The 20109-nt window shown below is 47.0% G+C and overlaps 3 protein-coding genes across 3 annotated transcripts; 1 reads left to right on the top strand and 2 right to left on the bottom strand.

Moving 5' to 3' along the window:
• Window positions 1-1298: 1298 nt before the first annotated feature.
• Window positions 1299-2513, bottom strand: JR316_0011828 (uncharacterized protein; the record flags this gene model as incomplete). Its single annotated transcript, XM_047897473.1, has 2 exons — window positions 1299-1520; window positions 1569-2513. The coding sequence occupies 2 exons, from the start codon at window positions 2511-2513 to the stop codon at window positions 1299-1301; spliced, it is 1167 nt and encodes a 388-aa protein (XP_047743882.1).
• A 485-nt stretch (window positions 2514-2998) lies between these two features.
• JR316_0011827 (uncharacterized protein) lies at window positions 2999-5557 on the top strand (the record flags this gene model as incomplete). The annotated part of the gene is made up of 2 exons (XM_047897472.1): window positions 2999-3130; window positions 3191-5557. 2 exons carry the CDS (start codon window positions 2999-3001, stop codon window positions 5555-5557), a joined length of 2499 nt encoding a protein of 832 aa, XP_047743881.1.
• An 11299-nt stretch (window positions 5558-16856) lies between these two features.
• JR316_0011826 (uncharacterized protein) lies at window positions 16857-19634 on the bottom strand (the record flags this gene model as incomplete). Its single annotated transcript, XM_047897471.1, has 6 exons — window positions 16857-16868; window positions 17480-18297; window positions 18347-18642; window positions 18799-18924; window positions 18970-19181; window positions 19320-19634. The coding sequence occupies 6 exons, from the start codon at window positions 19632-19634 to the stop codon at window positions 16857-16859; spliced, it is 1779 nt and encodes a 592-aa protein (XP_047743880.1).
• Window positions 19635-20109: the final 475 nt, after the last annotated feature.

Here is a 20109-nt window from a genome sequence, read left to right as displayed (position 1 = left end):
CCTGTTTTCCTGTTTTCCTCAACGGTCTCCACTGAACCTTTACTAAATTTACTGAACCTCTATCATTACTCAATACTCAATACTCAATCAATACTCAAATACGTAACCTCGACCTCGACCTCAATCGCAACGACAGCCCAAGGCCGCAACGTCGCCTCCAAGTCATTGTTTATGAAATGTGAATATCACGCAGCCACATTCCCTCTTACGTTCTCTTTCTTTTTTTCTTCCTCTTTCTCTTTCTAAATTCTGACCCAGTGTAAATGCATAACAGCATCAGACTGTATCTCGTCGAATGACTGTATGGTCAGTGACGATGCAACGATGCGACGGTGCCACGCCTCTGCCCCAATATCTGGGGTGTAAACCATGCGGTACCCGAGAGTCGTAAGTCGCGGATGGATGCCTCTAGCTGTCCGCGATCTGCAGTCTGGATCTGAGTACAGCGCTTCACGTTGACCTTTGGAATCTGGAATCTGGATCCAGCGCACCGACGCTCGTGGAACCGAATACGTGGAACGGAGGGGTGGGCATGCTATTACTGGATCACTCGCTCGCTCGCTCATTCATTTATTTATTTTCGCAGAGTTCGGAGCTCAGAGCTCGGAGTTCGTATCTCGGTGGGTAAAAAATCAGGATAATTTACGCTTTTCTTTTATGGTGTCAAAATTTCCACTTTACTTTGGCCATCTCTCGCCGTACCGCGGCACCGCGTCGTGACACATCGTATCTGCACCGTCTGCCAACCATAAATAATACGTCGAACGCACCTCTCGACGCCTTGTTTCTTGATTCATTGTGTGGACTTCAACTTGCGTGCCGTGAACGTGAAAAGATAGGACTCAAGCAAAGGAAAGCGCGCGGTTTCTGAGTCAGGAGAGCCCGAGCCTAACTTGAAGAGACACATAAGACAGTTTATTTATAACGTACATTACCTAAGATTTAATAATAAGGATATTACGTGAGACACGGTGGATTTACTTCCGCTACCTAATTAGGAGATTAGCGTGATGTACGTGTGATTTAGCCTGGCAAATCATAGCGTACATGACGTGCCATTTAGCGCTAAATGGAGCCGCCGGGTGGCCTGCGGGATCCGCGCGTCTACCTACACGGAAGAAACACGGGCCGGAAATGAGCCGGACGGGTCCATTTGCATCCCGTGTATTGCAAGCAGACGGATCCGCTTGACCCGTGTTGTGCTGTCAGACGGACCCATTTGACCCGTATCTTCCCAGAGAGGGAGGGATATTTGAGAGGTATTGCGAATCAATGAGCACAAGGGCTCCAAAAATAATTTATTCATCTCTACCGGTATACAAATGCTTTTCCAAACTCGATTCAATCCCTGCCAGCCCAGCGTCAATTTCCTCCAGCGCATTATAAGTCAGAATCTCTGACTGCAGCTGATGCAGGCGGAGGTTCTTAAACGTTGTGACCTTGCTGTCATAACTATTGTCGCCGACGGAACTGTCGATTATTTGGTCGTATGTTGCCCGTAGCTGCTGCTCGGTATAATTCTAAAATAGTTGTCAGTATCTAGTGCTCGGTAATATCTGAGTGCATACATATAGAAAAGGAGGGTTAAAATATGCCGTCTGATCTGTCACATCCTCGAACTCAATGTCAGACTGGGTGGGAGGCGAACCGGGGTAGCCGCCCATGGGATCAAACCTGCCGTAGGTTCGAAAATAAGGGTTTTGAAGGAGCAGGTGGCATGCTTCAGGGGGTGGAGAATAGCGACCTTGCTTCCTCTCAGAGGAAATAGCTGGACGAGAGTCCATAATGATTTTGTCGACGACAGACGTGTATGAAACATGTGCTGCCATCAACGGCGGAGCCACATCATCCCGGATGACAGGCATAGGTGGAGGATCCAGGGTATCTGGAATAACAGGCATAGGGGGAGGAGCCAGGGTAGGTGGAATGACAGGCATAGGGGGAGGAGCCAGGGTAGGTGGAATGACAGGCATAGGGGGAGGAGCTAGGTTATCTGGAATGATTGGCATTGGCGGCGGAGCCGTGTCGTTCCGGATGACAGGCATTGGCGGCGGAGCCGTGTCGTTCCGGATGACAGGCATTGGCAGCGGAGCCGTGTCGTTCCGGATGACAGGCATAGGGGGTGGAGCCAGGTTAGCTAGAATGACAGGCATAGGGGGTGGAGCCAGGTTAGCTGGAATGACAGGCATAGGGGGTGGAGCCAGGTTAGCTGGAATTACTGGCATTGGCGGCGGAGCCAGGTTAGCTGGAATGACAGGCATAGGGGGTGGAGCCAGGTTAGCTGGAATTACTGGCATTGGCGGCGGAGCCAGGTCTTTCCGGATGACTGGCATAGGGGGCGGAGCCAGGTTAGATGAAATGACTGGCATAGGGGGAGGAGCCAGGTTATCTGGAATAACAGGCATAGGGGGTGGAGCCAGGTTATCTGGAATGACTGGCATTGGCGGCGGAGCCAGGTCATCCGTCCTTGCTGTGCGTTTGCTTTCCTTAGAGTTGCTAATATTTGAAGACATTGCTGATGCTCAGAAATCAATTAAAATTTACTTGAATTAATGCCATTAGTCTTACATTTTATAGGTTTTACGGGAGGAGGTTCCTTCAGTTTTTCAAGAAGCCTGGTAAGATTGTTGAGACTGGTGTAGTCAATGGGGGAATTTTTGCTAGAGGTGGGAATAAAGTTGTAGGAGGACATACAGTCCAGAAAGTGCAACTGGGTGGGCTTGTTTATATATCTCACGGAATACAATACTATCCGAGGATTCTCCATGACACGGAAATAGATTCACCCGTGTATCGAACTTAGCAACTTTTGCACAAACTGGATCTGGTAAAGAAATCACATGACTCAGATTGTACATGTTTGTGTATGGTTTTGTTTTGCGGGACCGCTTTTTTTTAGACTTTTTTTAGACTAACTCCAACCACGATCACCACCCTCACGTTCTACCGTGCCTCACCCATTTAACGCGTCTTCCCCCATAAAAACACACTTTTTTCAATGGCCGCTTCATCTTCCACCACCGCCACCTTCGCCCAACGCCTCGCTGACTGGGAAAAAAAGTTTACCGAGTGCTACCGCAACGGTGAAAGCGCGTTCAACGCTGAGTTGGAGCAGCTTTACAGGGACTTGGTAAGTTCTCAATTTTATAAGATCATGACTTGCTCAACAAAAAAAAAAAAATTCCAATAGGTTCCATTGTGTCAGGAGCATGTCAGGGACGCCGCCCGCTTCCAGCTCATTGACTATGTTGCGAGCCCCGTTGTCTACTCGTACAAAGTCATCCAGGGCAAGGACGGCGAGAACATCTACAGGTTTGAGGTCGACTGGGCGACGCTCAAACATCAAGTCGCCAACTTCAAGGCCTACCAGGAAGGCCAGGAGGCACAGAGGAAGAGGAGGGAGGAGGAGGAGCAAGAGAAGAGGAGGGAGAAGGAGGAGCAAGAGGAGGAGGAGAGGCAGAGGGTGGAGGAGAGGAGGAAGAGGGAGGTGAGGAGGAAGAGGGAGGAGAAGAAGAAGAGGGAGGAGGAAGAGGAGAGGCAGAGGGAGGAGGAGGAGGAGAGGCAGAGGGAGGAGGAGAGGAGGAAGAGGGAGGAAGAGAAGCAGAAGGTGGAGGAGAGGAGAAAGGATGAGAGGAGGAAGAGGGAGCAGGAGAGGAGGACCAGGGAGCAGGAGAGGCAGAAGGCGGAGGAAAGGAGGAAGAGGGAGCAGGAGCAGGAGCAGGAGCAGGAGCAGGAGACAGACGAGGAGAGGAACAAGGAGGAGACGGAGAAGAGACGGGCCAAGAAGGGCAAGGGCAAGGCAGTCGAACCCCCGGTGGAAGACGGACCCGTGACAGACGCCCACAAAGACAAGGGCAAACGGAAAGCGGCGGACCCCGTGGAGTCCATTCAGTTGGCTCCAGCGGATTACAGGGGCCCACGGACAAGGAAGGGGGAAATCATTCCCCACATTACCGCCTCCAACATGCCCGGTCACCCAGCGTACAGGGAGAAGCTGGAAAGATTGGCGAAGTCCAAGCAGGGGAAATTCAGGAGCAAGGCGATCATAGGAAGCCACACGGACGTCGACGAGGACGACGAAGGCGATAACAAAGGGGCACCGCCTACCACCCCCACTGCCACCCCCACCCGGAAGATGCGCACGCGTTCCGTAAAGAAGGACACCGAGGACGATGTCCCCCCCATCAGGAAGGCGCGGTCGAGATCCCAGAAAGTGCGCCAGGTGCCAGAGGGGATGGTGGACATGGTGGAAAGGTGCACGGCATGCATCAAATTCAAGGTGCCATGCTATGTCAAGGGGGAGACAGGCACTGAGCCTCTCGTCCCCGTGAAGCACCAATCTTGCGAGTCTTGCAAGTCTCGCAAAATCCACTGCAGCTTCTACCCGGGGCGCAACACCTTCGTGGGTCAATTTTTGACGACGCCACTGGGAAGCTATGGGGAGGCGTTGAAGTTGGAGGAGGGAGAAGATGTTCCGGCGAAGGGGAAGGCCGAGGAAGGGTCGTTCCCCGAGGATGTGGGAGAACTGCTTGTGCAGCTCTTTGAGCGCCAAGGCAGAATCATGGAACGGCTGGACGGGTTATCCGTGTCCATGACGGCGATTAATGCACGGATTGCGACGTTTGCCAAGACGAACTTGGCGGTGGAGAACAGGATGAAGAGCATCGAGGACGGCATCCAAGAGGTGAAGGCCGAATGGACCATGGCCAAAGAACAAGTGGCAGGAAGCACCTCGCTTTCCGTCACAATGTTCAACGACATCACCAAGAGGATCAACCACGTCCGAGATGTGGTCGACGATTTGCTGGAGCAGGATGAACAAAGGAATCCCGCCCCCAAACAGGCAGCAGAACCCTCCAAGACGGAGGTCGAACAAGAATCGGGTCCGTCGCGGACCCGTGAACCCACCTCTGTGCCACAATCCCCAAGCGCACCACCACCGCCAGCACCCCTCCCTTCCCCACCTCCACCTCCAGCAGCACCCATTCTCCCTTCCCCTCCTCCACCACCGCCAGCACCTGTCCTCCCTTCCCCTCCCCCACCTCCACCCGCACCCGTCCTCCCTGCCGTGTCTGCGCCACCAACAGCGCTATTCTTGCCCGGTTCGACTCTGGAAGCACCTTCGCCCCCCCCAGCTGGCCGACCCTCTCTCCCACCGGTACCGCCCATCCTTTCCCTGTCTCCACCACCCCCTCTCCCAGCTCCACGTCCTCGAAGTTCAACGTCAAAGGCCGCACCATTGTCAAAGGGTGCACCATCGTCAAAGGCCGCGCCATCGTCAAAGGCCGGCCCATCCTCAAAGGCTAAGCCATTGTCAAAGGCTAAGCCATCCTCCAAGGCTGGGCCATCCGGGAATGGACACTCATCGGAGTTGTCTGATCCCTCGGACAGCGACGAGGTTGAAATTGTGGAGGAGGAGGATGTTGAGATCGTGGCGTCCACGCTGCCCGCGTCGAACATAGCCACAAAGACAAGGGCTGGACAAAAGCGAAAGGCGGAAACGACTCTGGCTGAAGCATTGCGCTCGCCCAAAAAATCCAAGGCCCAAAAAAAGTAGTGTATTTCAATTCTTTGCAACTTTTTTTTGGTCTCCTTTTTTGCCTGTCATATATTACATTGCTCACATCCCTATACAATTTTTTCATCATTTGGACTGTATATAGTTTTTACTCTCATGTGCTCATCTGTTTTATACCTCTCCCAAAAAGTAGCACTTGATGATTTTTAATAAACCCCGCTTTCTGTTTTGATTTTGTGTGAAAACATGTTTGAGAAACATCAAGATAAGAATAAAAAGCATCACATTCAATAGGTATCATGAATCTACTTCAACAGCTAGGCTTTCAAAGTTTTTTTTCTTTGTCTTTTACCTGCTACAACAAGCAGACTTGCTTCCTGAAGTGCTAAGGCATCCAAAGTCACATTCCTGCGGGCCCGTTGAAGATCGAAGTTTGTGATTGGTTATAAACTATATGTAATCCAACAAACACAAACCCCAGGGAAAGAGTGGTCCAGACTGGATAGGACGAAACCTTCTCCTAAGTTTCTTAAGGGGGGACGCTGCCTAGGATTTAAGTAGATTAGGATGGTGTGGATTGTGAAGGGTAATGAAAGCGAAATAGTAAGAAGAGGATAACCGGGTCGTCTGGGTACGATAGTAAATAAGCCTTCCGAAAATGGGATGGAACCGTGGAATTGGATGGCGGGTGTATATGGAAAGCGTGAAGAAGATGCGTAGATTGCGTATGAGAAATCAATAAATGTGAATCTTAGAGGGGTTGTCTGAAGTGAGTGGGGAACGTTCCGAGGGGAGATAAGAAGATGACTAGGAGTCGGAATGTCGTTAACGGGCTGAATCTTGAAGAATGGTGAAAGTGTCTTTAAATTGACAATCTTTCTGAAGCTTGGAATGAAGCTATACGTCGCAGGAGTATTGACTGAATCGAGGATGAAAGACTAAGTCTGTCTCGAATGAAATCACTCCAGATGAGTTGACGGAGGGAAAGGATGTCTTGAATACACTCCTAACGGCGATGGTTGGAAGGTGTAGAAAGAGTAGGAGCGGTGACGGCTTGAATGGAGGAGAGGAAGTAGGGAAGTACTGGAGGTCTGGATAGAAGTTGGATATTCAACGCTGAGAAGAAGAGGCGTTGGATGAGGAGGATGACTGGTCTCGGATGAAATCCTCTCTTAATGGAAAGCGAGGTGACTTTGGATGAATGGAAGTAAACTTGGTCTCGACGGAGGGTGGAACTGATGACTGAATTGGACTTGGGTTTGGGCTTGGCTTGAACTTGAGCTTGGAATTGAAATGAATCGATGTGGATTGACTTGAAATTGACTTGACTTTGGATGAAAATTGGCTTGCTTTGAAGAAAGTGGGGACTGGGTGTAACTTTCCTGTCATTTCGTGTAATTCTACTACAGCTTTTATACTAAAAGCTACGTGAACGAAATACCAATCTAAGCTACTGAAAACCGAGTCATATACTGTACAAAGTGTCAAGAATGAGGCTACGCAAGTGTAACAATAAGCAAGAACAATAAGACATGTCAATATCGACACGACGACAGATAAGAAATGAATAGGATGAGTAAGAAAGAAGTGTATGACGAAGGTGAATGGTAATACAGATTAGATAAAAGAAGCAAGGATGAGTCAGAAAGCATAGAAGATTGGTAAGACAAAGACAATAAAAGCGCAACAGACAATAGAAAAGATATAAATAAACACAAAAGGATGAGTAAGACAAACCAAAAATAAGTTGGAATGAGTAATCCGCAGCCTGACGCTGAGTAAGACCATTGAATTGATAAAAATAGAGTTGACAGTCCGGCTGTGCAAGGCAGTGTAGAAAGCTATGCAGTTTGATGGTTGACTGATCCGTCGCATAGCCTTGATGATCTGACGAAGTGACATGATCCGGAATAACGTGGCTCCCATGTGACAAGTGTTGATAAGATAAGATGTGTGGATGACTTATGGAAAGAATGACTGCTTGGGTTGAGGGCGTCGTGTGTAGATCCAAAATGAACATCTCATCTCCAATCAGGATTGGGGTATGATATCTGTCCCAAACTTGAGAAATCAACCGTCCCCGGTTGCGGAAGGAAGGGGGGGATAGATTAGAAATCGTCCATATCGTCGCTCCATGTGTCTTCATCTTCCTCACTCTCGTGTCCAAGTTCTCTGATCATCCGGTCTAGCTGAGGTCGAGGAATGACTGAACCGTCTTGTGGAAAATAGCGAAGAAGTCGGAAAGCAGCTACGCCTTGAGCCAGTTGCGTACCATTAAGTTCTCTAAGCACATATGATCCTCCTCGTGTCTGTCGTACAACTTCGTAAGGTCCAAGGTATCGTGGCTTGTGCTTGCGATTCATCTCCTTCTCGACTTGACTGTTCCTAACGAGGACTAGATCACCAAACTTGAAGCTTTCTTGTCGAAGACGTCGAGCAAATCGTCGTTCAAAAGTAGCTTTGGATTGAAGTCGTGATTGTTTCAGAACGTCGGCTATGTTGGCTAAGTCTTCATCTCGTTTCATGAGTTGTCGAACACGGAGAGCTAGGAGATCTTTGGAACTCATTCCTTGTCGGAATCCATCAACTAGAAATGTGGCTTCAAGGAGATCGAATGGAAGAACAGGATGAACACCATGCATGACGTAGAAAGGGGAATGTCCAGTAGAGCGTCGAGTAATGCATTTGTCGGAGAAGAGTGTGTGATGAACGTACTGTGGCCAGTCTAGAGGTCGGTCGCCGCAAGCTTTGAGAATGGATTCACGGAAGTCAATGTGACCACGTTCAATAGATCCATTGGCTTTAGAGTTGTAAGGAGAAATGCGAACTTGAGGAATGCCGTACTTTTCCATCAAAAGACTGAAAGCGCCAGAGACTTCTACTCCATTGTCCGTGCGTACAATAGCAATAGCACCATATCGGCATATGACTTCTTCCCAAAAGAAAGTGGCCAGCTCTTCGGAACGTAAAGACTTGAGGGCACGTCCTTCAGGTGCACGTGATAAGTCGTCTCGGGCTAGGACTACGTATCGGAAGCGTCCAGACTTGGGCATGTACATGACGTCGACATTGATGATAGTGAAGATAGTTGGGGTAGCTGTGATAGTGATAGGAACTTCGCTTTTCTTGGTGGATCTGATCTGACATTCATGGCAAGTAGCAAGATGATGCTTGATATCCTGAAAAAGAAATGGCCAGAAAAACCGAATACGAATAACTCCAAACACACCGTATACTCCTCGATGTCCGAGTTCTTCATGAGCTTGAGTAAGAATGAGACGTCGCTTGTCTGGATCTAGAATAACCAAGAGTGGAGGTCTTCCTTGTCGTCGTCGATAGAGTTGATCATCTTTGAGATAGTACTGAGTAGCGCGAGCAAGGAATCGTCGTCGGGACTGCAAATTGGGAAAAGGGGGTATAGTTTGGTCTGTAAGAAATTGAAGAATTTGTCGAAGTGTCCGTTCTTGAGAAGAAGAAGAAGCAATAAAAGAAGGAAGCGAGATAGAGTCATACGATGGCATAGAAGAGGGAGTAAAAAGAAAAGTAGGGAAAAATTTGACCGTATTAAGAAGAGCAATATCGTCGAGCCAGTCATCGTCTTCTTGAGGTTCTTCTAACTCTTCAGAAGTTGGTTGTCGCCTTGAAAGTCCATCAGGTCCACGATGATTACCAGCCTTTACATGGATGAGCTTGAAGTCAAAGAGAAGAATGCCTTGTATCCATCGATTCATACTAGCACTAGGCTGCAAGTCAGGCTGATTGAGCATGCCTTTGATGTACTTGGCGTCGACTTCAACGTAGAGGTTCTTGACTCCAATAAGATAGAGGCGGAATTCTCGAAGAGCACGGAAAAGACCATATAACTCAAGCTTGGGCTGACTGTATCGTGCTTCTCGTGGATTAAGTGAGATAGAACCATAGCGGACAGGTCGTCGGATGCCTTCTTTGTCAAGCTGATAGAGAATAATACCAATAGCAATGTGAGAAGTGTCCACGGCAAGAATAACTGGGCGATCGGATGAATAGTCAATAGAAGTGAGAACAGGAGGATTGGAAATGATTTCTTTGAGAGTTTGGAAAGAGTCTTCTCGTTGTTGAGTCCAGACAAAGGGTTCGTCCTTACGATAGAGTTCTGTGAGTGGTCGGACAAGGGCTGAGTAATTTCTGATCCAAACACGCATTGTTCCGCATAGACCTAGAAAGGATCGGATGTCGTAAACAGACTTTGGTCGTGGCCAATCAGTGACTTTCTGTATCTTGCTCTGATCGGGTAGTCGTCCATCCGGAGTGCATAACTGTCCAAGGATAAGAACTTTAGGCTGAGCGAGCTGAGTCTTTGGTCCAGAAAATGTAGCACCAGCACATCCCATGCGGTGCATAACTCGATGAACATCTTGAGCGTGTTCCCAGACAAATCGTCGTATTCCTGGATTTTCTGGAAGTGTTTCTGGATTGCCGTCCTCGTCTAAGTACTGTGTTGGAGGGCCTTTGATAGGAACATCGTCGATAAAGACATTGGCTACGTGAGGGATCTCGTCACGAAGGATGAAGGTTGTACAGGCTTGAAATTCCGCTACTGCATTTGTATATCCCATAGGCATTGAAGTAAGTCGAAGAGGTCCAATAGGCGACTGGAATGTGGTAAGATCTCGGCTCATAGGATGGATTTTGCGTGCGTCATATCCCCAATATAAGTCAAAGACCGTGTAAATAGAATGACCAGCAAAGGGAACCACAAAGTCGTCAAGAACTGGAGGAACTCCTGCGTCGCGATAGGAAATAGAGTTAAGAATCTGCAGATCATGAACTAGACGGATAGCACCAGATGTCTTCTTCTTGACCCAGAAAATTGGAGAGCGATACGGAGCTTGGCTTGGTTCGTATACTCCAGCGTCTATCTTTTCACGTAAGAGACTGATAACTTGATCCTTGATGCCGGGTGGAATAGGAATATTTCGGACTACCCAGGGCTCGTGATCCTCAACAGGAAAGATGTATGGAGAGAAGTATTCTTCAGAAAATGTTCCACGTTCGGACTGATGAAAAGCGAGTGAGCGTTCATTGAGTTTAAGAATATGAAGGAAAAGCTTTTCTTCTTCCGGCCATAGGAATTTGTTGGCGTTAATGTTCATTGATTGTATGCGTTCAAGAGTGAGTCTGGTTGTTGGCGTAAAGGCAGGGGGATGGAGTGGGAGAGGTGGGAGAGATAATAAGGGATCAACAGGAATTCGTCGTATAACTTTGGCCGATTCTGGAGTAACCCGATTTATAGGTCTAACTTTCCGATCAACTCGTTTATAGGCTGTATTGGCAGAAGAGGGGGAAAGAATAGGTGATATGAATTGATTCATGGAGGCTCGGAAGGTTGATAGTGTCGATCCTGACGCGGCAGTGAATACAAAACCAATTGTAGGAGAGCTTGACGACCTTGCCGAATTAGTTCGGTTGACGGTGGGTTTAGCAGTAATATCTGAATTGAGTGACCATGATCTCGCATAAATGCTTTGATCTATCCGAAATTTCTGTAGGTCTTGACCCATCAGAGGTAATGGAGTGGTCGTCCTTCTTATCTTGTCCGTAAGCTTGATTTTTCGCTCTTTGTGGATAAGATGAAGCCCTTCCCGATTCTGTAGGAGTTCGAGGTGTATTGGAGGCGTGATGGTGGTGTATATTGGAGATAGAGATTCCGTATAGCATTCCTTTGGGAGGTTGCGCGTGTTTCTCCAAGAACTCTGCAATAGGTGACCTGAGGATTTGTTTGCTGACTGAAGTGGTGAAGCGGGGGTGGAACAAATAAATAAAAGGGAGGAATAAATAAAGGTTAGTTTAACGACTTTTCGGTCGACGTACATACAAATGGATAAAGTGGAAAGAAAATGAAAATAAAAGGTAAAGGAAAAGGTTGTATGGCGTGGAGTTGCCATTGAGAGTGTGAATGTGAGGAAAAGGCGCATAAAAGAAAAGTGGAGGCGTTCAAGAACTCGTTGCACAAATGAAAAATCTACATAAGTGTCCGTGAAATGGAAAAGAGAAACGCAAAATGTGGAAATAAAATGGGAGGTGGAATAAAGGCATAACGATGAGGAAGAAGAAACACCAGCAACAGCAAAGGTGACAAAGAAAAATTGAGGGGATCGGAGAACAAAGAGAGGGCGTTGAGGAAGCAAGCTGATGTCCATGCACCGTCCAGATAGTCAGTACAATGTGTTGGCGTCCAAGGGATGTTCTTCCGTGTTGTCGATACCAAAGGGACTTTCTTCTCCATACTGATAGTACCATTCGTTTCCATCATCCATATTTGAAGCTCGCGATTCGTGCATTGTGCTGGTTATGGGAAGAGGTAAAAGGGAAGAATTGTGGTCGACCTCTTTGCCATTATGGGCGATTCGTAGCTCTTCTTCATCCTCGTTTAATGGCTCCTTCGGACTGTCGTGGGCTACTCGCAGAGGATGTACCAAAGCTTTCGGGCCTCGATGATGCTCGTCTACATTTGCGGTGACCGTCGATGATACACGTGTTTCTTGGTGAATCATAATCGAAAGAGGCGTCTCTGGAAGAGCAGAATTTCGGGAATGAGGTTGGGGAATAGAAGAAGCGTTTTGAGAGCGAATGGATTGGGGAATAAAATGAGTCCAGGATGCTGAGTGACGTTGGCCCATTGGATAGGCACTGACTGAAGCAGAGTGGTTAGATTGAGACGAGATACCAGTGCGACTGAAGTGTAGAATAGTTGGAGTCGTCGTCAAGTTTATATGGCTGTCTCTCTGCGGATAAACATAATGGACAAAGGCCGTTCCTGTTCGGTCAGAAACAACACGAGTAGGAGAAGAATAAGTGGCGTCGTATAGAATCCAGTCTTCAAAGCGCAAGTGGGGGTTGAGCATTCCCATAGCCGTAAGGTGAGTATTGTCAGAAGAGAATTGAATAGCTTCTACTTCGGGTGAGCTCAATTGTTCCATTTCTGGATCGTCGTCAGCTGGTTCTTCTTCATGTGGGTCGTTATTGTCTGAAGTGTGGGATTTGATGGACGGATTGACAGATGGTGATGGTGGCTGTTCTATTTGTGGGGCCTCATGTGTGGAATCGTAAGGTGGTGTGGAAATATGACCATAATGGGCTGTCGCATTGAATTGAGAAGTTCCCGAGTCATCTTGATACATTGAGTCATAATCGGAAGCGTAGAGACCGTGAGAGGAGTCCTGAGTCGAGTCATGTTCGCAGTTGGAGTCAGAGAAAGAGGGTGCATCTTGTGAAGTGGATAAGTCCTCATTTGGGTTAGCAGATTCGTCCCGATTTAGAGATTGTTGCCTAGTAAGGATAGATAACTCGATCATGGAAGGGGTAGGTGATGGATAGCGAAGGTCGTCCAATAATTCACCGGGTTCTAGATCTTCTTCAATTTCACCTTCTTCGGCATCCGGATTAGCTAAGGAGAGGTCGTTGTGTGCTAACATTGTGTGGGGGGTCTTGTCGTAAATGGTATCCGTGAAGTAACGCCGGTCGTGCTGAGTATCAGGTGTCACAAGGAATTTCTGCTCACGTGTAGGATCTTTGACGTCATAGAAGGCAATGAAGGTCCCTTCGGGTCGTTCTAGAATGTCCACATAGTTGTCACGGGTCCATGGACGTCCCAAGAGTATATCAAACTGGACTTTGTCGGATACATAGCAATGAGCACGCGTCCTGACTGTACCAATATCAAGTTGAACATTTCCAACGAATCCAAGCATGTGGGATTTGCCGCCATGAATATCGACCATAACAATAGTATTCCGGCTGTCCATCGGCAACTTGACAATCTTCTTCCAAGCCTGTTCGCTTAGAATGTTCTGCGTAGATCCACTGTCAATCAAGGCATTGAGTTCGTGACCATTACACATTAATGTGATTCGAAGAAGGGGCTCGTGAGCGCGAAGGGATTCGACTGAATTGGTCTCGTGCATGTATTGAACAGGTACGTCCTTTTCGGCACTGCGAATGATGTCTAGAACTTCCTTATCGGAAAGCTTTAAGTTGCCGTTTGCCAATGAAGCTTTGAATTCGTCGACAGTAAGGGTCTTGCCTTTGATGCTGTTGATAAGAAGGGTCCTAAGGTCCTTTGAAACTCCAAGTAGCTCGCCGAACGTCGCATTAACGGGTTGATTAAGGCATCGTCTGAGAATGGCCATAGTGTCGACAGTTTGGGATATGTCAGAGACACGTTTCTGAGGTGCTGCACGTGGCTTGGTAACTGATTTGCCTCGTTCTAGACTAGGAGTGACATCTTCCATGATTTGATCATCATCGGCCGGATCAAAAACCTCGTGTCGTTGGGCAGTCTCGGGATGTTCCGTTGGATTTGCCCTAATCGGGACATTGGGTTGAGCTTGTTTGACAGGAATTGATGGATTCATTTCAGCAGAAGGTTGATTAATTGACGGGATTGGGACAGGTTGAATGGAAGTGGAGCTAGGCACGTTGTTCGGCAATCCAGAGTTAGCCGGACGTTTAAGAATAGATGGGATCTGAGAAGAATCCTTAGCTTTACTCATTTCCGCTCGCTTCCCTTTCAGATACGCGGGTTCCGGAGGTACCACAGCGTCCATGACCTGTTTGCGTGCAGCACGTGTTCGCTTTTCAGTTGGGATTCGATTACCAGGACCTGCCAGCGTAAACTCAAACTCGTCTTCTCCATCCCAGGTTCCAATGTCATCCTCTTCTTCTTCTGCAACCATGGCTCTGTAGTTCTTGAACATCTGACCATAATATGCTTCGGATACGGCTATGCTTGTGGTAGCAACTTGAGGAGGAGGAGGAGGAGGAGGCTGTTGTTGACGAAGGACTGCTTGTGCGATTGACTCTCCATTCTGGCGAATAATGCGGGATCCATCAGGGAAGACAACTCGATTGCTACTGTCTCTGGAGATGAGCTTGCGGTTTGTAAGATCAATGAGCGTCGGGCAGTTGTTGATTCCATGGCCTTGTTGGTGGCAACCATAGCAGATGATCTCGGATGCGGACTGACGTGGTGCTCATGGTGCTGGAGGTGCTGACTGACTTGCGATTGGGACTGGCTGAGCTGGCTGTGCACTTGGATTCATAATGGCCGGAGCAATGAGCATGTTAGCAAGAGCGGGTTCCAACTTGATGGCGCGAAGATAATAAATGGTGTACGAAGAATCATGGATGGTGAGCTTCGACATCTGCTTGATCAAGTTCTCCACTTCGTCGTCCTTGTGCGCTTGCTTCTCTTCCTTGTCTAGATCCTGAAAAATGCGCTTGGTCTCTTCCGGGGGATTGTATGGACGTTCACGGGCATCGCGTGTCTCAATGTTAGGAAACATCTCCTGTAAGTACTTCTTGATCTCGTCAAAGACTGATGAGCGCTCTGGATACGAATCCTTTGGAGGAATAAGAGACGTGAAGGGGCGTGCAGAAGGATTGTCAAAGATTCCAACATCAAAGCGGTCTCGTTTGAAGATGATTTCAACTGCCTTGGTGACGTCTTCAATGGAAAAAGGTGAGGAGAGATCGATATGAGGATTAAAGACCATGATCTTGCTTTCGAGCGCAGGTCGGAGGGATTCATTGATTCCTAGCCAGAAGTATTGATTGTATTCCGTCTTGGATATCTTGTTGTTGTTGAGAAGCCAACCAGCGATGCGAATGTATTGCTTCTGATACTCGCGGAAATCGTCGAGAGAGCGCATAGAAAGATTGGAGTGTTGGAAAGCATAAGCACGAAGAGTACTCAACGTGAACTTCTGCGTTGTCCTAGCATGATCAAAGATCTTGAGCATATCAGTCTTGAGTCGTTCCCATTGCTTGGCATGGTGGCTGGGTAAACCTTCAATGATTTCTCTGCTCTCTTGGTTGCAGCATTGAACCATGTATCGTACTTTGTCATCGTCGAGAGTGACATTGTACTGATCAAAAATGCGGTCGCAGTGATCCAAGAAATTCTTGACGTCGACGTAAGATCCAGTGAATTTTGGAGCAGCACTAGATTTAGGAACGGGCATATCGACTGGAGTACGTTGGATGATGGTAGTAGCCATAGTGGGAGCAGAGGATGGAAGTGGATTGCCAGAATCAGTCATAGCGTAAACCAGTTACAGAGTCAGAAAGTGTTGCCTAGAATTGTTGCCTAGAGTTGCCTAGAGAATAAACCAGAGAAGCGAAATAACCTGTAAAGAAAAAGAGTCGAAATGGATGGAATGGAAGTGATAAAGTGGTAGATTGCTGTGTTCCTAATACAAAATCCTAATTAACCCTCCCTCGCGGTGGGCTCCAGATGAAGATCGAAGTTTGTGATTGGTTATAAACTATATGTAATCCAACAAACACAAACCCCAGGGAAAGAGTGGTCCAGACTGGATAGGACGAAACCTTCTCCTAAGTTTCTTAAGGGGGGACGCTGCCTAGGATTTAAGTAGATTAGGATGGTGTGGATTGTGAAGGGTAATGAAAGCGAAATAGTAAGAAGAGGATAACCGGGTCGTCTGGGTACGATAGTAAATAAGCCTTCCGAAAATGGGATGGAACCGTGGAATTGGATGGCGGGTGTATATGGAAAGCGTGAAGAAGATGCGTAGATTGCGTATGAGAAATCAATAAATGTGAATCTTAGAGGGGTTGTCTGAAGTGAGTGGGGAACGTTCCGAGGGGAGATAAGAAGATGACTAGGAGTCGGAATGTCGTTAACGGGCTGAATCTTGAAGAATGGTGAAAGTGTCTTTAAATTGACAATCTTTCTGAAGCTTGGAATGAAGCTATACGTCGCAGGAGTATTGACTGAATCGAGGATGAAAGACTAAGTCTGTCTCGAATGAAATCACTCCAGATGAGTTGACGGAGGGAAAGGATGTCTTGAATACACTCCTAACGGCGATGGTTGGAAGGTGTAGAAAGAGTAGGAGCGGTGACGGCTTGAATGGAGGAGAGGAAGTAGGGAAGTACTGGAGGTCTGGATAGAAGTTGGATATTCAACGCTGAGAAGAAGAGGTGTTGGATGAGGAGGATGACTGGTCTCGGATGAAATCCTCTCTTAATGGAAAGCGAGGTGACTTTGGATGAATGGAAGTAAACTTGGTCTCGACGGAGGGTGGAACTGATGACTGAATTGGACTTGGGTTTGGGCTTGGCTTGAACTTGAGCTTGGAATTGAAATGAATCGATGTGGATTGACTTGAAATTGACTTGACTTTGGATGAAAATTGGCTTGCTTTGAAGAAAGTGGGGACTGGGTGTAACTTTCCTGTCATTTCGTGTAATTCTACTACAGCTTTTATACTAAAAGCTACGTGAACGAAATACCAATCTAAGCTACTGAAAACCGAGTCATATACTGTACAAAGTGTCAAGAATGAGGCTACGCAAGTGTAACAATAAGCAAGAACAATAAGACATGTCAATATCGACACGACGACAGATAAGAAATGAATAGGATGAGTAAGAAAGAAGTGTATGACGAAGGTGAATGGTAATACAGATTAGATAAAAGAAGCAAGGATGAGTCAGAAAGCATAGAAGATTGGTAAGACAAAGACAATAAAAGCGCAACAGACAATAGAAAAGATATAAATAAACACAAAAGGATGAGTAAGACAAACCAAAAATAAGTTGGAATGAGTAATCCGCAGCCTGACGCTGAGTAAGACCATTGAATTGATAAAAATAGAGTTGACAGTCCGGCTGTGCAAGGCAGTGTAGAAAGCTATGCAGTTTGATGGTTGACTGATCCGTCGCATAGCCTTCATGATCTGACGAAGTGACATGATCCGGAATAACGTGGCTCCCATGTGACAAGTGTTGATAAGATAAGATGTGTGGATGACTTATGGAAAGAATGACTGCTTGGGTTGAGGGCGTCGTGTGTAGATCCAAAATGAACATCTCATCTCCAATCAGGATTGGGGTATGATACCGTGTTTCATCCGTATCTGGACTTGTTACTGTCTCCACAAAGACATCACAAGTCACGTCCCTGCCGGCCCGTGTATTATCCGTGTCTTGGGTTGTTCCTGTTTGGACTCCATCTTCTTCCACTGTGTCAAGTGGATCTGAGTAGGGCTTTGTTCTTTTCCTAGGTTGAATCCTTCTAGTTGGTTTTGGCTTAACTGGGGGGGGTACAGAACTCTCTTCATTGGGTCCGTCCATTTCCGCCGTTCCGACATATGGCTTTGTTCTTTTTCTTGGCATAATCTTTCTAGCTGGCTTGGGAGGCGCCTCCTCAACCTCTGGAGTTGGGCTGGATGATGGATTGACAATTGTTGGGCTGGATCTACTTGGTAGAGAGGGTGGCTTGCTAGATCTTGAAGGTGCGTCGGTAGGAGTCTCATCCGTCTCTGGTGTGACTTCAAATCTGGCAGTAGTGCGTGGCATCGCGGATGCCGGACTGCCCCGTCCATTATCAAACTCTGACAGATTGGATGATTCAGAGTCGCTTGAAGATTGGGTTTGAAGTCGTATAGCTTTTTGCCTCAGCCGACGTTTGGTTATGGCTGCAGGAGGTGGAGGTATCGGGTGGGCTTCTAGGCCGTCAAACAAGTTGGACGGATAGAGAGGTTCCATAATGTCATAGCCATTTCCAAAAACCTTTGAGAATTTAAAGGGGATGTCTCCTTGCGCTTGACGGTCCCTCCATAGCTTGAGAATTGCAGAAGTTGACTCCAGGCGGAGCCGGCTCAGATCCGTCACGGGGATTGAACTTGGCCAATACTCTGGATCAATCATTTCTGCAGAACGCCTTTCAAGAGCATCCCAAGGAACACTTGAACCAGGCCTATCCTTGGCTAAAGCTGTATACATAGTTAGCAAGTTTGTTGAGGACATAGACAAATTACACACCATAAACCTTGTTCATGTAAATTCTAATAATTGACTTTTGCGCATAAGCGACTTCTCTCCCAGTTGAGCCATAGATAGGACTAGGTACTATTGGAAATCCATTGCTGCTAAACTTGAGGGATTTTTCATGAAACGATGCATCTGGCAGTGCTGGATTGGCCACACCCTTCTCTATTTCTGAAATGTGGACGAGGTATTGAACAAACGCTCTGCGAAAAGCGGCCAACTCGGATGGAAAGAGTTGCCCAAAGGAAGGAATTCTGACATTGTCGAGTGCTAGATTGCTTGTCTGGGTCCTTCAATGCCCATCAGTCAACATTAATACGGGCCAAATTATTCCGCCGTGAATGCTTACGGCGGAAACTTTATCCGCCGTAGGGTGTTTACAGCGGATAAAGTTTCCGCCGTAAGCATTCACGGCGGAACTTGTTCATGCCGTGTTTAACACTTACATTGAGTATTCAATTTTACCCTCAATATCATAATGCCCCTCAAAGGTAATGGACCTCATACCCATTCTCTGCCACTTAAGTTTCTCCATTTGTCGAAGTATTTTTCTGCCTTGCCTGGCAGCAGTCCTGCAGATGTCAGATTGACGGCGGAAACAAGTTTCACCGACTCACTTTGCCTTCATTGATTTTGAAACACCTTTCTTATTCCATTCCTCAAGGATCTCCATGAACCTGTCCCACTCCTCCTGAGTCAATCTGGCCTCAACCTGCTTACGTCCTTGTTGATAAAACTTCATCCAATCTTTACTTCCACGAGCAGCATTCCCTGATAGAAGTGCAACCTCGGAGTCAATCTCTGCCGACTTCTCCTCACGGAATACCGTCTGAAAGGTTATACAGGAGTTCAATCCTTCCAATTTTACACCAATTCGATTTGACGCATGGTTTCTAAACCAATTAAATATTCGCTATTGTGATGGTTTATGTGTGTAACAAAATTTTCAAAGAAACAACAAGCTCACATGCTTCTTCACCTTCCATTCTTTGTGTAGTTGCTTATCTTCCTTCCTAGCACGTCTAGAGTATCTGTGATCCCATGTAGCTTGCAGCTCAGGTATGACAGTGTTCTGTATGTAGTCTGCTTTGGATGACTTTGATGTATCTTTGTAGGGCTGTACATGCTTTTTCAACACGCGCATTTCCTTTGTGGTCCATATATTTGATTCTTCCGGCGGAAAGTCACCCTCCGCCGTCTGTCCGCTTCTGGGTCCGTTGTGGGTTGTGGCATTTGCGGTGGAAGGAAGCGGATCCGCGTCGGGGGATGCATTGGTGGGCATAATTGCAGCGATGTAACAAGTAGCTTATCGATGAGTATCTGTGTGATCTAGTCAAATCTCACGTCATACGGAGATAAAATAAGCTTCCGATCATACTAAATGAATGATGTGATGTCATATTTTTCCCAATCAGGTAATCCCGCTTCATCGTCGGCCACGATGATCAAAGCATGCTGGTCGCTGTCACATACATTGACCTCATGATTTTGCAATAGTTCCCTCTGCACTCAATCAATAAACATGAAATTTTGTAAACATTTAGCGCTTTATATAAAGATAATTTTACAAGGTTTTAAATTCTTGTTAGATGGCTGTAAAGATACAGAAACACAAAATTCAAATTCACGTCTTCTCACCCAAAACTTGTGAAACCCAAAACGGCAGTCATCTCAGAGACCATGAGAGGTATTCAAATGCATAATTTTTTTCAAAAAATATAATGATCCCAGTGAGCTCATTTTGACACATTTTCTAG

This window comes from Psilocybe cubensis, chromosome 11 (assembly GCF_017499595.1).
Source record: "Psilocybe cubensis strain MGC-MH-2018 chromosome 11, whole genome shotgun sequence".
Lineage (NCBI taxonomy): Eukaryota > Fungi > Basidiomycota > Agaricomycetes > Agaricales > Agrocybaceae > Psilocybe > Psilocybe cubensis.
This window is presented reverse-complemented; position numbering and strand designations above follow the sequence as displayed.